Source organism: Lactuca saligna, chromosome 3 (assembly GCF_052625555.1).
Source record: "Lactuca saligna cultivar CGN05327 chromosome 3, ASM5262555v1, whole genome shotgun sequence".
NCBI classification, from domain to species: domain Eukaryota; kingdom Viridiplantae; phylum Streptophyta; class Magnoliopsida; order Asterales; family Asteraceae; genus Lactuca; species Lactuca saligna.
In genome coordinates this window covers 114,669,858-114,685,658 of record NC_136419.1, presented here as the reverse complement: position 1 = coordinate 114,685,658, position 15,801 = coordinate 114,669,858, and the positions used below count along the sequence as shown (strand labels likewise).

Here is a 15,801-nt window from a genome sequence, read left to right as displayed (position 1 = left end):
TGTTGGATGTCACTACAAGTAGGTTTGTGCAAATATCGTGGATAATACAATCTTATGTCACACTTACAAAATGTGTGATGGTTTTGTCATGCAGTACGTCCGAACATCCTAAAATTCCCATTTAGTGCATCGGGGGAAGTGACATATGCTAGTTGATGAAGTACGGCGGTGCATTTTTGTAAGGAGGTAAAACCAATTGTACCTCTAGCATTTACATGTCGTTGGAAATATGAGCACACTGTCGTGGCGTCGTTGACTATACACTGAAACAAATGTTTGTGCATACGGAACCGCCGACAAAATAATATCCTTGAAAATTTGTGTGTTCTTCAAAATAATCTTACATGAGGCATTGGTGAGAAGCTTCATGATTTCTTTGTATGAACCTTCTTTTTCTCCGACGAGCATTTTCGACAAATTGTTGATTTAGTTCTTATATCTTCTATTCAGCCTCTCAGTCTCTTGAATAACATCTATGGTCGATTTAAAAAAAAAAAAAAAAAAAAAAAAAAAAAAAAAAAACGATGAAGAAGATGAAGATGACTTTTTTAGAGAGAGTGGAGAAGAAGGTTTTGATGTGGTATATGAAGGAATGTAGGGTTGTACTTATAGTTATTTTTTTTATTTTTTTTCTTTTAAATGAGCCATTAGCTCATTCGGTGAAGAGTGGGTGTTGAACTCGGTAGAAAGGTATTGAGTATCGTCTCTGAGCAACGCTTACCGAGGTGGCATCACGGTGTTTGCGAATCCACCTCAAATTCGTCGAGCCTTGTCGGGCCTCAAAATGTCTTCAAATTTGGCATGAGATTGTTATTTTGCATTTGTGAGAACACGAACCTTATTTCTATTCATACAATATTTTGTGTGCATAAGTTGGTTTACTTTTATTATTATCTTTATTGGATCTGACTTCCAACAAATTGACACTTTTGTTGGGATACAACAAATTAAATATTTTATGTCAGCAATATTTTCATATAAGTGCACAACATGAAGTTGATACGAAAATCAAAAATCAACCGGAAGACTAAAGAAATGAGTTAAGCTTCGTCGAATCCTTTGCCCCGTCATTATCACAGGCTATTATCAATATTTAGAAAAATATCTCATTTTCAAGCAAAGTATACATGAATCAACCACATCGAAATGAGTTAAATCTTTCCTAACACCCTTTATGCATTAGTTATCCCAATATATCCCTGTTGGATATTTTAAAATCACTAATAAATATATATAAATAATGTTATCATTAATTTTATATTATTATGGAAATTATATAAAATTGTTGGTAGATTGATTTTATTAATAAATAAAGATATACAATTACCATGTTTATCTTGTAGGTTAAGTTTTCGGTTTAACTCAAGATCTCCTAAATCTCTAATATCTCTCACATTCAGTTATATCTCCATCTATATAAATACGTGATGAGAAGCAGATTTACGATATACAAAAATACATACCAGAATTTCATTTTAGGGATTGTTGTGGGATTTTAGAGAGTGTTCTTGAGATCAACTGGAAAACTAACCCTAATCTCCAAATTCGAAAATCTCAAAGGAACAAGGTATATAATCGTTCTTATTGTTTAAGTTTTCTTTTAATCAGATTCGATATTAAAGATTCAAAGTTTATACTTCTACGTTTATGTTTTGGTTATCAAAATAACCAACAATCCCAACCTGAGCAAAAATAAAAAATAGATCCCTAAACTTTTGGATTAGCAATGACGTATTAGCGATGAAGAACGAAAATCTAGTGACATTAAAATTTTAGTATCCGTAATGACACATGTCATGTACGATTGCACACCCAATATGTGCTCAAGACCAGCCATAATCCCAACTCGGGAGAGAACTTCAAGAAAGTCTAGGCTCATTTTTCTATTACCTATATGGACTATAGGATCGTGATCCACACAAACACCTAAAAAGAGTTAGATGGGGAATGTTATGCTATGAAACCACATATTACTATCAAAGACCATATCAAACTTACGGCATTTCCATTTTCCTTAGCCGATGCCGCTAATAGTAATTTAGTGCCTTCTTGAATGATCTTGCAAATTTTTTCTTTTAACTAATGAGTTCTCTTTCGGTCTTAATTCCAATTAAGGATATAGACTAGTCTTTTTCTTAAGCCCGAATACATTACTATTTTTCATGAACAATAAAATCTCAAACAATTATTCCTTTATCCTTTAACATTGAGGTAGGCACACAAAAAACTTGTTCAAAATTTTGAAATTCAATCCTATCCGGGTTTTTTTAAAACCGGGTTCAAATTATAAGATTAGACAGTTTTGAATTTTATACGGATAATACCATCTGCCTTTTTGAATCAAATACCATGAAATTTGAAATCCAATTTTGGGGATGGTTATTTTTATCCGAAAACATCCTATAATTTCCATCCAAAATCCAAAAAAAAAAAATCAGCTTGTTATATTTTTGGAATCCAATAATCTCCAACCAATATGGCAAAACCCGGAATATAAAAGAAATTCAAAACTGGATTATCCAGAATCCAATAATATAGATTCCTCCTTTCTTATGTCATTGATCGAATTCCAATGAGTATTCTCCTCATATTAATTGATGATATTCTTATATCATCAACACATCAACATTCATACTAGTTTGCAATGTATAGGTATATTCTTCATATTCAATATATCAGTCATTCATAAAATTAAGATAAGCATCAACAAATTTAACAAAAAGAAAGGCATTAATGATTAAACAACATTGATAATGATAGACTCTAGCAAAGTATTATCATTTTACATTGATATAAAAAGTAAGAAAATAAAGTTGATTGGTATTTGAGGCGTAGTGAGTCAGCAAAAAGATTGGCTCACAAGTCACAAGAGTCGCCTACCCTTACCTAAATGAGAAAGACAAGAAGAGAGAGAGAGAGAGAGAGAGAGAGAGAGAGAGATATTTACATTACATTGGTCTATTATAGCATAATAGCTTTTCTTCACAAGGGAGGGAAGAGTCCAACTCCAAGGAGAAAGCAGGCAGGTAGTTGTGTTGTGTTGTGTTCCTTCATATTTATTTTTTAGGGTTTTACAGGTTTACAGCACACGAAGCTGAGCAAGAAACGCAGCACAAAGATCCAGGAATAGAAACTGTGGGCCCTGGATTCGTTGTAGATCAAGCAGATATTTGTCCTCGCGAGTTTTGTAAAGCTGCAATAATGAAATGGTATTTTGTAAGGTCGGAATCGGAATCCAAGATTCCATTCCGATGGAACCTCGGAATCGGAATCCGAGATTCCATTCCATTCTTTTATCTTGTTAAGAGACCAAAATACATACCCCTCCAATTGTGGATTATATTGAATAGATAATGAATGCTTGTTAAAACCCAAACAAGATTATGATAAAGTATATAATTCTTTTTTCCAGTTATTTGTAAAAAAATAGAGTTATAACTTGTAATTACAATCGTGAAATTCTCGAAAAAAGATTTGTATACTTAATCGAATAACAAAAAAAGATTTGGTTGTGGCTTGTAGGAATGGAATGAACTTTTACATATGATTTTTTTATTTTATATTATATATAAATAACATATATGGTTTTAACTTTTAATAGTAATAATATATGTAATTTAATTATAGCTATAGAGTTTATTATTTACAAAACAAAAAACATAATTGTAATAAAAGCTCATTAAAACCCAAATAAGTTAATAATAAAAATAATTCCTTCTTAATAACTGAAATAAAATAATTCTTAATGCAAAATAATTCTAGTCCAGGAAGGAATCAGAATTCAAATGCTTTTGGGAATGGTCAATTCCATTCCATACTTCCGATTCCACCATACCAAACAAAATAATTCTTAATGCAAAAACATAAATAAATAAGTCGATAATAAAAATAAAAATATTACCTGGACTTCGAATTTGACGACATTAGGGGAAGTCAAGGCACCATCATTTTCAACAATAGTCAACTCATCTCCAAAATAATTATGATTACTTTGCATGGAAATAGAATCATTCACCATGCCTTGATGATGACCTGGCACACCCGGGACCCACCTACATTTCATATTGTAATGACCTATTTTTTTCCAACACACGTTCAGCTCTTGCAAAGCTTTCAGAACCTCTGTCATTATCTCACGAGGATGTGCTCGAGACTATCAAAAAAAAATCAAAAACAATAAGAAAAAAAATGTTTTTTTTTATTTTTTTAATTAATTAATTGTTTCAAGAAACTTAACCTGAAGTCCAAGAGCCCATTTTCTTTCGACTTGGTTTCTGATATTCATTCCTTGATATTCCATGTAAGCAGATGGGCGTTGTGCCATAATTGGAGAAGTAGGAGCTTCGTTTGAACTCATGCGGTTGAATCCATCCTGTATTTTTGTTCAGCCAAAAGGGCAAATCGGTAAATTCACAAACTTTGGATATATCATATCATATATGTAATACTGATACGTGTATAGACCATAGATATATATGAGTAAACAAAGCTTTTTTCCCATTTTATAGAATACATGACAATCTTTTTAAGGATGGTTTTCATGAGAAGGGCATTTTTGTCTTTTACACAAACAAGATATATCCACAAGCTTTTCAAGGACGTTTTTCATGAGAAGGGCATTTTTGTCTTTTACACAAACGAGTAAATAAAGTTTTTTCCCATTTTATAGAAAACATGACACTTTTTTTAAGGATGTGTTTTATGAGAAGGGCATTTTTGTCACACCTTTTCAGGTGGGACCCAAAATTTTGCAATTTTTGTCTCATTGACATCCGTCTGTCCCACCTTTTTTTGGTAGGAAAAAAATTTTGCAGCTTTTGTCCAATTGACATCAATCTGTGCCCAATCTTTTTGGGTGGGACCACAAATTTTGTACTTTTTGTCTCATTGACATCAGTCTAAATCCTATTTTTTCATATTCTGAAAAAAAAAAAAAAAAAAAAAAAAAAAATTACCAAGGGTTTTTGAAATTCAGCTCCAAGATAGCCACTCGAGTTACGAAACCTATTGTCCAAAAGCAAATAATACGCCACTGTACCCTACATAAAATAAACAATAATCATAAATAAATAAATAAACAAAAAAACATATCCATTAAATTTTTTTAAAAAATAAATAAATAACAATTTATACCTCATTTTGCACTCGGTTGCGAAGAGATTCAATGAGGGTATCGCGATCAAACCCCATCTTAACCACCTCCATAAGAATGTCTTCATCCGTCTGTAAAAAGTAAAAACACACAATTTTACTTAAATGCCCATGTAATTAATAAAGAACCAAAAGGGTATTTTCGTAATTTTGCCTTTTTCGCTTGTTGCATGGAATCGGGTGGTGGGACCGCCAGATAACGTGGGAGATGGGCTTGGAACCACGGGTGTATACGGATTTCAGGAATAGTTATTCGCTTCATGGGGTCCACCACAAGCATTCTTGGAATTAAATCTCTTGCTCCAGGTGATAAGTGACTAGGTAGGGTATATATTCCACCCTGGAAATTAATTTTTATTTTAATTATATAAGATTTGTAATGATATAAATAAGCTTAGAGAAAAAAAAAAGTTTTACTATAATGGACATATCTTGAGGTTTTTGGATGAGTTGGAGCTGATGTGGCATAAATAAGCTTTACTATTTACTATTATAGGTGCTTTTATAAACTGTAATAAATTTATGAATGTACCTTAATTTTCTTGAAGAGGTTAGGAATATTTTCATCATCAAAAGGAAGGGTCCCACATAAAAGAGCATACAAAATAACACCACAACTCCACACATCAACTTCAGGTCCAGCATACAGCTTCCCAGATATAACCTAAAAAGTAAAAAACACAACACAAAATCATAACCATTAAAAAAAAATTAATTACTTTTCTTAATTTTCTTTAAAATCCCATAAATCCATTACCTCAGGAGCAGCATAATTTGGGCTTCCACAACTCGTTTTAAGAAAATGTCCATCACGCATGATATTACTTAAACCAAAATCAGCAATTTTCACATTGCATTTTGAATCTAACAAAAGGTTTTCAGGTTTAAGATCTCTATGAACAACCATGTTCCTATGGCAATATTCAACACCTGATATTATCTGCTTCAAAGAAAACGAAATTATGTTATAAAAAATTAAGAAAACACTCAAACAGTTAATGAAAGTATGTAACAACGAATGTTTTAATTCACCTGTTGAAAGAAATTCCTCCCTTCATCTTCTTGTAACCTTCCCTTTTCCACAATGTAATCAAAAAGCTCACCCGATTTCACATACTCCATAACAACATAAATATCTGAGGGTGTTTCTATAACCTCATAAAGACGGATGATATGTGGATGCATGAACAATCTTAAGATCTTGATCTCTCTTCTAACTGAAGAAAGATGTTGTTATATGGTGAGAGAGATATTGAAGATGATGAGATGTAAATCAAATAATTTTAGTTATTTACCTTTTTCTTCCATATCCATGTTTTTTATCTTGCGTCGATTGAGGATTTTTATGGCAACTTTGTGCCTTGTTAAAGCATGTTCTGCAATTTTCACCTTCCCAAATGAACCAATCCCAAGTGTTTTTCCAAGCTTGTAGTTCCTCAAGAACATGTCTACACTGCTTGTTCCATGACCTGATCCCTCCATATCTAATCAGATCAAGAAATTGTTGTAATTTGTAACAATTTGTGAAAAGTAACTAGAATCTATAAGCTCAACAAGTTGCAGGTTGTGTGTTGTGTGAGAATGTGATGCGAATTTGATAAATCAAGAACATAATTTTGGTGATATGGAGATTTGATTCGGACATTTTGTGATTAGCGAGTGTTGATATGAACATCTTACGAGGTAAAGCTTTTTAACTCTTTTGTAAAACCTACAAAAGCTGATTTTTCCTGTGTAAAGTAAAACAGAAACATGTATCGAGCAATAGACCCTTAAAACTGAAATGTAAAACATAATATTATTTAAACCATCACGCGAAGGAATCTCATGTCTAGAAAGCAGAATTCCTTTAACCTCAAATTAGCAAATACAAAATGAAATTGATGGATTGTGCCGACTAAAAAAACCCCAATTCTGAAGATCTGATTTGCATCATTGAATAAGAAGTAAGAACAATCCTCGAAAGATAAGAGCAAACGCTAACGAAATTATATATCTAGACATGCAAACAAACAAAACAAGAGGAAATTTTTAGAGACTAACCAAGTGAGAAAAAAACCTAGCTCCGTCGATTCTTAGGGTTTTCCTTTCCCGATGATCAATCCAAACTGCGAATTCTGTCAAAAAAAAAGAAAAAAACCCAAATGTGAAATTAATCGAAAAGATGCCTCAAATGCATTTGCTTACAACAAAGTATCATGCATAGAATGACATCTGTAAAGAAGGATGCATGAAAAGTGAGAAAGATTCTCATACCTTCTCTGCAAGGGTTTGAAAGAGGGGATGGGGAAGAAAACCTTCGTGAATGGGCACACGAGAATAATTGAAGAGATTCAGTTCTCTTTTTCACTCGAAAAAGACCTTGCAATATAATATTCGATTATTTATATTCTTAAAATTAGCTGATGGCGTCAGCAAGTTATAAAAATTAAATATTATTACTATCTGTTTTCATGTTCGTATAAAATAAAATAGTAGGTTATAAAATAAATTAAGCTTTTATAAAAAAAAATAATAATAATAACTTATTTTAAATAAATTATTAATATATATTAGCTATATGAAATTATAATTATCGATTCAAATGAATATATTAAATTTATTTTGAAGACAAAGGTGTAAGAATTTCTTATATGTATTTGGGTACAATTAACAAAAATATATGATTTTAGTATCTATAAATTTAGTTGTTATATGTATAATTAGTGGTTGTATATGTAAATTGGAGAATGAGTATAATGACACTTGGCAAAATATTAATTAAAATAAATAAAAGATTGGGTCTATGGCACGATTGGGTAAAATAATAACAAATGGAATCTATTATTTTTGTAACTATGGCCTAAACTTATGTCTATGGCATTAAACTTATAACTTACATGTTTATTAAGTCAAGTTAGTTGTAACAGATTCTCTCTAATTGGTTATTTTAAATTACAAGAATGGTCCTTATGACTTAGTTCTTTGCGCAATAAATCACTTTTGTTCGTCTCTCATTTCTATCATTTATTGCCACCTCATTTACACACCTTACTTCCCTCCCTTTTAACTATTTCACTATTATTGTGAATAACAAAAACTGAAGCATCTAGGATTCCACTACTTCTCTACTAAATCTTACATTTGTAAGCCCTGCCACCTCCTCCTACCGCACTCCTCCCTCCGCCTGCCCACATCTCATCTCTTTATTATCCTCTCCACGTACGTTGCCATGGTAGTGAGCCCCAACACTGCTAGCCACATAGACTGTGACACCTGTTTTCATGGTAGATATTATTACGAGACAGGTAATGACCCAAAAATTTCATATTGTGTGTTACAATATGTATTTGATATAAATATGATAAGGGTGAACTCAAGTAGTGAAACGATGTTACTTTGGTGATACAATACATATGTTCTTATAATTGTTGCAATGTATCACAAAATGAGTAAATTTTAGCCAGGAATTTGTGAAAGAATGTGATAGTTTATATGAGATGATTATGTGGATATAAAGATCGTCAAAATAAGAGTCTGTATGAGAAAGTTATAACCCTTTGAAGTTTATATAAAAGTATGTACGTTATTGTTTTGAGAAAAGTCAACTAAAGTCAAAGTCAAACGGTTAAATCTCAAGTTAACATGATGCGGAGGATCGACTTAAGCGATATGTAGGTAAGCCGAGTCATGAGACATGTATCAATCATTGAAGGACACGTGGCGAAAGGAGAAGACACATGTCGAGATCTCGGACAACATACGTTTTGTGGCACGACTTAGAGCGTGTTGCGGTGCATTTTTTGAGTAGTATATATAGTTTGAGTTTGTGTCATTTTATGAGTTTTGGCACGTACGATCGGGGAAGAGGCTCGGGAGGTGTTTCCAGAGAATTATTAACGTATAGTCGTACTAGCTTACGGTGATATGAGGGTTAAGTTGTGGGATTAGTTGAGGTATCTTTTACCCCGTTATTACCTAATAATGTTCTTTTGATATTTCATAGAGGGTCTAACGACCCTGGGTATATGTTATGGGATTTCGTGATATGGTGCTATCACGAACCCGAAAATTTGTTAAATATTAATCTGGTCATTATGGGTCAAATATCCTAATTTAATGATATTTTTCGATTGGATTAACAACTTAGGGGTTAAGCTAAGTGATTGTATTTGAAAACTTGACTAATTTGGTGACAAATGGTTACCGAGTCTGGTTAGTGATCAAGTAATTGATTCTTGTGGATGATATTAAACAAGTTTTAATGAGCTTCATATATTGTCCAAATAGGTTTGGATAAGTGATGAATTGGAAAGCAGCGCGTATATAGATACCAGAATAATAGTTAGTCTTCACTAACTAACCAAGTGAGTAACCTTACCTTTCTCTAGTTTAATGATATCTAGATATGTGATAATTATTTTGCAAGTTCATGGTAGAGTATAATATATGGATTGTTATTTATTAATATTGTATGAGTTGGGTATTTGCAATAATTGAGAATTATAGTTGTCTACTGCTATACAAGTCATTAAATAGAGTAATTGAAAATTATAATACTTTATTACAATTTGAGTAAAGAGGTGTAATTGAGATACATAGTGAGGTAAAATATTTCTAAAAAGATGCATTAATGAGTGACTACGGTTGATATATATATATATATATATATATATATATATATATATATATATATATATATATGTATGTACACTACTATAAGAATTAAGGAGTGAGTATTACTGAGTTTTTCCAGATGTTATTTGATGATGGAATGGTGTTCCATTCTTCACTTTTTTATTTTTGTCTTAGAATGTTATGACAAAAGTTATCAAATACAAATTTTAAAAGCATAAATTAATCAAATCGGATTTATATATATTAAAGATTCACAATTTGGAATACATACTTGAATGTTGATATATACAACATATTTACAACCACGAAAATAAGTAGAGTGAGGCCTTCAAATTGCAATATCTTAAGATAGAAATTGCCTTGGCATGAGTCTATTTAGAGGATACAACAATCAATTCAAGAACATATCTTGAATATGTCGAAAACCACCATGCTCCCATTTTGCATAAAAAATGATTTTTAGTGAAGTATGTGTGTGTTTCATTAGCCTCCAAATTCTGACAATCTTGATGTATTCATAGGCTTCTAATGATGGTTGTAAACCACTAACCGGAAATAACTGCTAAAAACTATCACACGTTTAATTCACTAACTAACATAATATAATAAATAAAAATTAATTAAATAATTAGTGTCAGATTTATAATAACAAAAATACATTATGTACTCAAGAAGATCCCAAGATCTCCAGCGCCCTATCTTTAACCATTAATACATATAATAAATCCAACCCTTTTTCTAGCTCAATATGACTAGTCCAACACCACAACCCAAACCCAAGATGCTTACTGCAATAGATAGTCTATTTGATTAAATGACTAGGAAAAAATCTTATAAAGCGGGACAAAGTTTTCTATTCTTCCTATGTGGGACAAGGTTTTGTCTTCTTCCTGTGTGGGACAAGTCCCATATATGTAATTTGTAACCCCCGTGGATTCGGGCAAGTCAATTTAAAGATAATAAGCGTTAAAAATGAATTTTTGATAAAAGATTACTTAGAATAAATAATCTTAGTCAAAGTATATTATATGTCACAAGGATTCCGTACATATAAAGAACGCTGAAATCCGAGTTATAACGAAGAAGTTATGACCCGTCGAAGTATTACGGCTAAACCGACACGACACCGCGTAACATAAAATGTGAATTTTTGATAAATTACTTTTTAGTCTTATTGACCTAAATGAAAGTCGTAGTGGACGTTAAACCAAGAGCATACATATAAAGAAAGTTCAAATCTGACTTTGTATGAGGAAATTATGATTTTCTAAGATAGTGAATATAAAGAATGTCAAAAACTCTGCATGAATATAAATGAAAGTCGTAGTAGACGTTAGCCGACTGAGTCTACACGAAAGTTGTGGATGTCGTCGATACCTACGCGTGAATATAAAGAATGTCAAAAACGGAGCTCGTATGTGAAAGTTACAGATTTTAGATAATTAGTTTTTAGAGTAATCTGCGAGTGACACGTGGCGCGATCTGAGATAATGCTTCTTCCCCACGCCTTTCTGCCAAATGGTGACACTTGGCACCCCAACACGACGTGTTTTGCTCAGTACTACACCGTGTTGAGCCATTTCCAGCCTATAAATAAAGGTGCAAATCATCCCATTTATTGACACCTTTCCACTTCTCTTCTCCCACACACTCCCAAAGCCTCAAGGCAATTCCTGGTATAGGAGAATTAAACGCAATTCCTACTCTTTACATCCATATTTAGGAATTCTTATGACATAACGTTACACTAATTTCTCCTTTGTGGGAACGACTAACCTTGATTTATAATATATGTATCTATATAACGAATATATGTTTTAAGTTTGAGGCATATGATGTGATCGGGAAGCAAGAATGCTTAACTAAGGTTATTACCCACTTACTTCTCATTTTACCACAAAAACGACCTAGTGAGGGAATGAAAGAGATTTAACAACTGTTATGAACTGATATGAAGGTGTATGATCTGACAGTGTTTTACATAATCTGAAAACAATGCAGTTAACAAAAAGTGCGACATTTTTTGAACATTTTGGAAACTTCGTTACGCTTTAAAGTAAGTTTTCCATTTACCTAAAGTTTAACAAATTCTAATATTTTTATAATTATGTTATTTGTATGTTAAACAATACATTTTTTTATTCTTTTTCTACACTCAATAATAAATAGTAAATTATAATCTATAAAAATATGTATTTATTTTATGACCATGAAAATAATCAAATATGAAAGAAATTGATTTGTGTTTAGTTCCAAATTAGGTGGTGGTTTCCAAAATTTTCACCCCACACTAGTTTCTTTTTTGGAACGATAGTAAAAGGTCATATTAAATCCTATAGCCATTTAGACAAAAAAAAAAAAAAAAAAAAAAAAAGTGTATAAAATATATTTAGATGAGGAGGAACATATCTACTAGTTTTATCATCTGTAAAATCTTAAGACTCTTCAAACCAATCACAGACTTTATTGAGATAGCTCTAGTCCCCACTTTCAAGAACTGTATATGAGAGTATGAGACTCATCTCGAACAGCTCACACAAAACGCCCACATACCGTTTTAAATTTTTCATATTTTGTTCCCTCGGTACAAATAGTATTTATTAATGAACCAAAGTTATAATTACATCACCCATAATATGCAAACTTTTTCATAAAGCTTTTCGGTGTTGTTTTGATGTCAGATCATCATCAAATCACCACACAAAACGCTTCTTTTTATAATTTTTTGACAAAACTGCAAAAAATGATCCCTGTGGTATGCATTTTTTTGGGGTTTTGGTCCAAACCCCGATTTTTTTGGATTCATGGTCCTTTTGGCCATATTTGTATGTAAATTTGGTACCTCGTAAAACTAAAATGACTATAATGCCCTTCTCATAAATTTTTTTTTTTTTTATGTTTTCTGTTTAATTTTAATAAAAAGGAAAATAAATAATTAATTTGGGCCCACCTCTCTCTCTCCACACTTTTTAATCATCTTCTTCCTATTTCTTTTTTTATCTCTCTAAACTCTACTGAAAAATTAGAACACATCACATATATATACACAGAACACACATACATACATACATACACAACTCAAATACATACATACATACATACACTGAATTACTTGTGAACTGAATATGAGCTCGAAAACCTCAAAAATCGTAGATCCTACACAAAGCTTTGCAGAAACTAAAATTATGATACAAACTAGGCGTTGAAATCAAGTAACAAATTCAATTGATGATGATGAAATAAATGAGAAATCAATCGACATACTGTTGAATCAAACCTGCAACTCTCGATCTAATACCATGGAGACTCTCAATTCAGTACCATGGACGTGCAACTCAAGACAAAGAATCCACCAAGAAAAACTGATATTGTTGAAGAAAGCAACATTGGGTTCTGAAACCCTAAATCATAATTGGCTAGATGTTGAAGAAAACAGATCCTTACCAAGCAGGTCCATTAAACTGAGGACCCTAAATCGGAATCAGAGTATACTCTGGTGAGGATGGAGAAGAAGATCAACTTCGAATTAAGCAAAACCCAATCAATTTCTATGAACAATTTAATTACGGGTTTCATCTTTTTTACTCAGTTTCACGAAACCTGAAACATTTTCATTCATACATCAAACAATCCCAAAATAGAACCCATTTCAAAATTCAAATTAACCTAAATTCTAGAAAACCCTAGAAACAAATGCATCACAAAGTAGAGGAAAAAGAGACTGACCCAACGATTTCGACCGTGTTCTTCAATTCCATTTTTATTTAGAAAGTAAAAGATAAACCAAATTATACAGGGAGAGAGAGAGAGAGAGAGAGATTATGAGAGAGAGAGAGAAAAGGTGGGCCCTTTTTTAATTTATTAACTATTAAAATAAATATATTAATATTAGATTTAAAAAGAAATGAAAGAAAAATGAAAAATAAATAATCCATGGGTATTACAGTCATTTCACTATTTAGAGGGATTAAAAATGCAATGAAACTAGCTTAAAAGGACCATGAAGCCAAAAAAGTTGGAGTTTGGACTAAAACTCCAAAAAAATGCATACCATAGGGATCATTTTTGCAATTTTATCTAATTTTTTTTATAGTCTCACAATATCAATCATAATTTTCAAATAGTTTAATATTAAATAATCTACTATAACTAAAATAAAATAAGACAAAACTGCAAAAATGGTCCCTGTGGTATGCATTTTTTTGGGGTTTTAGTCCAAACCACGACTTTTTTGGATTGGTAGTCCTTTTGAGCTAGTTTGTAGTGGAAAAGGTCCATCCTCAAATTGAAAAGACTAAAATACCCTTAATATATATTTTCTTCATTTTTCTTTCTTTTTTTAACTATTTTATAATTAATAAATAAATACAAAAAATGACTCTCTCTCTCTCTTCCAATTTTTCTGTAAGTTCACCCCCTACTAGATCGGAATTACCATCTCCGTCGAGACCAAGCATCCACCTTTGATGGAGCCTCCACTGGTAACAAGTTTCGCTCCTCTCCACCATTTCTTCTTCTTCTGCCTAATCTAAAACTTTGATCTCCAACATTTGACCAGGGGCACCGAGAACTAGATAACAATGATAAAGAATTACATGCAAATCGGTGGTGGGTATGGCGGTTCATATGGAACAAATCAATTATTCATCAATAAAAATGCGTTTGCATCGAGGATTAATCTGTTAATGATGTTAAAAAGAAGAATCGATCAAAACATGTTGCAAATTCATGATTCTGTGTGCTCATCGATGATGGAGGGTTGTCATTGCATCTTCTTCCTTGGTGAATGAAGAATACCATATCGGAATCCACAAAACTCAAACACAATGCATCAAATTTCAAACCCAAACTCACCTTTGTTCCTATTCTCCGGTTATAAATCCAAGCAGCCTCCCTCACCACCACAGACGGTTACCACCTCCTCCACCTCCTTTTCTCATTCACAATTTGCTACCAAGCACCCCTGAATGTTGAAATTTTAGTTGTTTTGTTTCTCCCGGTTTATTGTTGCTAGCGACAAGATGAGAGGACCAAAGAGACCTCGATACATATCAACTCCTTTCCCCTCCTCGGTATTTACCAGCCACACCAAAACTCCCATGTATGAAGACGAAGATGCTGACCCATTCTTCAACCCTCGGGCTTCAAGCCCCGAAACGGAACACATTTTATCGAGATTCATCTCCAGGGATAGTGATAATTCAAGCTCTCATCAGAATATAGGTCGAATTCGGGGAAATCCCCCCCCCCCCCCATTTATGGATCATATGAAGTAGGAACGAGCGAGATCCATGGAACTATCGGGAGGTGTTGTTTTTGTCGTCGACGGGGATGAGAACACAAACAAGAACTTAATCAAACAAATTAATCATATATAGATAAATCAATCAGATTTATGTTCTAATTGGACTGAACGAGAATAAGACCCACAATCAAGAACTTAATTTAACCTTCTGCCCTAATTCCACATGAAAACACAAACAAAATCAATGTTATACCATCAATAAATGTGGATCTAGACTAGAAATAATTAGTTACATATCCAATACAATGTCAATTTTGGATATCTATCAGATGGGGAGAAGAATGAGAAGGGCATCAAAGATGGTGGTGGTAGTCGGTGGAAAGGAGGTTGCAAAAATCGATCTCTCAAATTGAAGTGACAATGGTCATCAAAGAGGAAGAAGGCAACAAAGGTGGTCATCGATGTAAGGGAAATCGGTGGTTGTTGCTGTCGTAATATGGAGGTTTGACATAGGGTCTTGGTGATCGGAGGTGGTGGGAGGCGAGGTCTTTCAAGAAGTTGTGGACTTTGATGGTAGGGGTGATGGTATGGAGAGAGAGAGAGAGAGAGAGAGAGAGAGAGAGAGAGAGAGAGAAGGAGGGGGTATGTGGGTCCAATATAATTATTTATTTTCTTTTTCATTTAAATTAAATAGAAGAAACATAAAAAAAAAAATATCAGAAGGGTATTATAGTCATTTCAATTTACTGAGGGACTAAAAACGCAACGAAACTAGTTCAAAATGACCA

General features: G+C 32.7%; 1 protein-coding gene and 1 long non-coding RNA gene across 2 annotated transcripts; both read right to left on the bottom strand.

Annotated features, from left to right (window-relative positions):
• Window positions 1-2,734: 2,734 nt before the first annotated feature.
• LOC145037155 (SNF1-related protein kinase catalytic subunit alpha KIN10-like) lies at window positions 2,735-7,504 on the bottom strand. Its single transcript, XM_078985747.1, has 12 exons — window positions 7,408-7,504; window positions 7,195-7,268; window positions 6,447-6,635; window positions 6,184-6,368; window positions 5,909-6,091; window positions 5,684-5,815; window positions 5,306-5,491; window positions 5,134-5,223; window positions 4,956-5,039; window positions 4,238-4,372; window positions 3,902-4,153; window positions 2,735-3,193 (listed from the first exon to the last, which is right to left on the bottom strand). The coding sequence occupies exons 3-12, from the start codon at window positions 6,631-6,633 to the stop codon at window positions 3,080-3,082; spliced, it is 1,548 nt and encodes a 515-aa protein (XP_078841873.1). The 5' UTR covers window positions 6,634-6,635; window positions 7,195-7,268; window positions 7,408-7,504; the 3' UTR covers window positions 2,735-3,079.
• A 5,276-nt stretch (window positions 7,505-12,780) lies between these two features.
• LOC145033905 (uncharacterized) lies at window positions 12,781-13,557 on the bottom strand. Its single transcript, XR_013677771.1, has 2 exons — window positions 13,495-13,557; window positions 12,781-13,368 (listed from the first exon to the last, which is right to left on the bottom strand). It is a non-coding gene; the product is annotated as an uncharacterized LOC145033905 (long non-coding RNA).
• Between the last annotated feature and the right edge of the window lie 2,244 nt (window positions 13,558-15,801).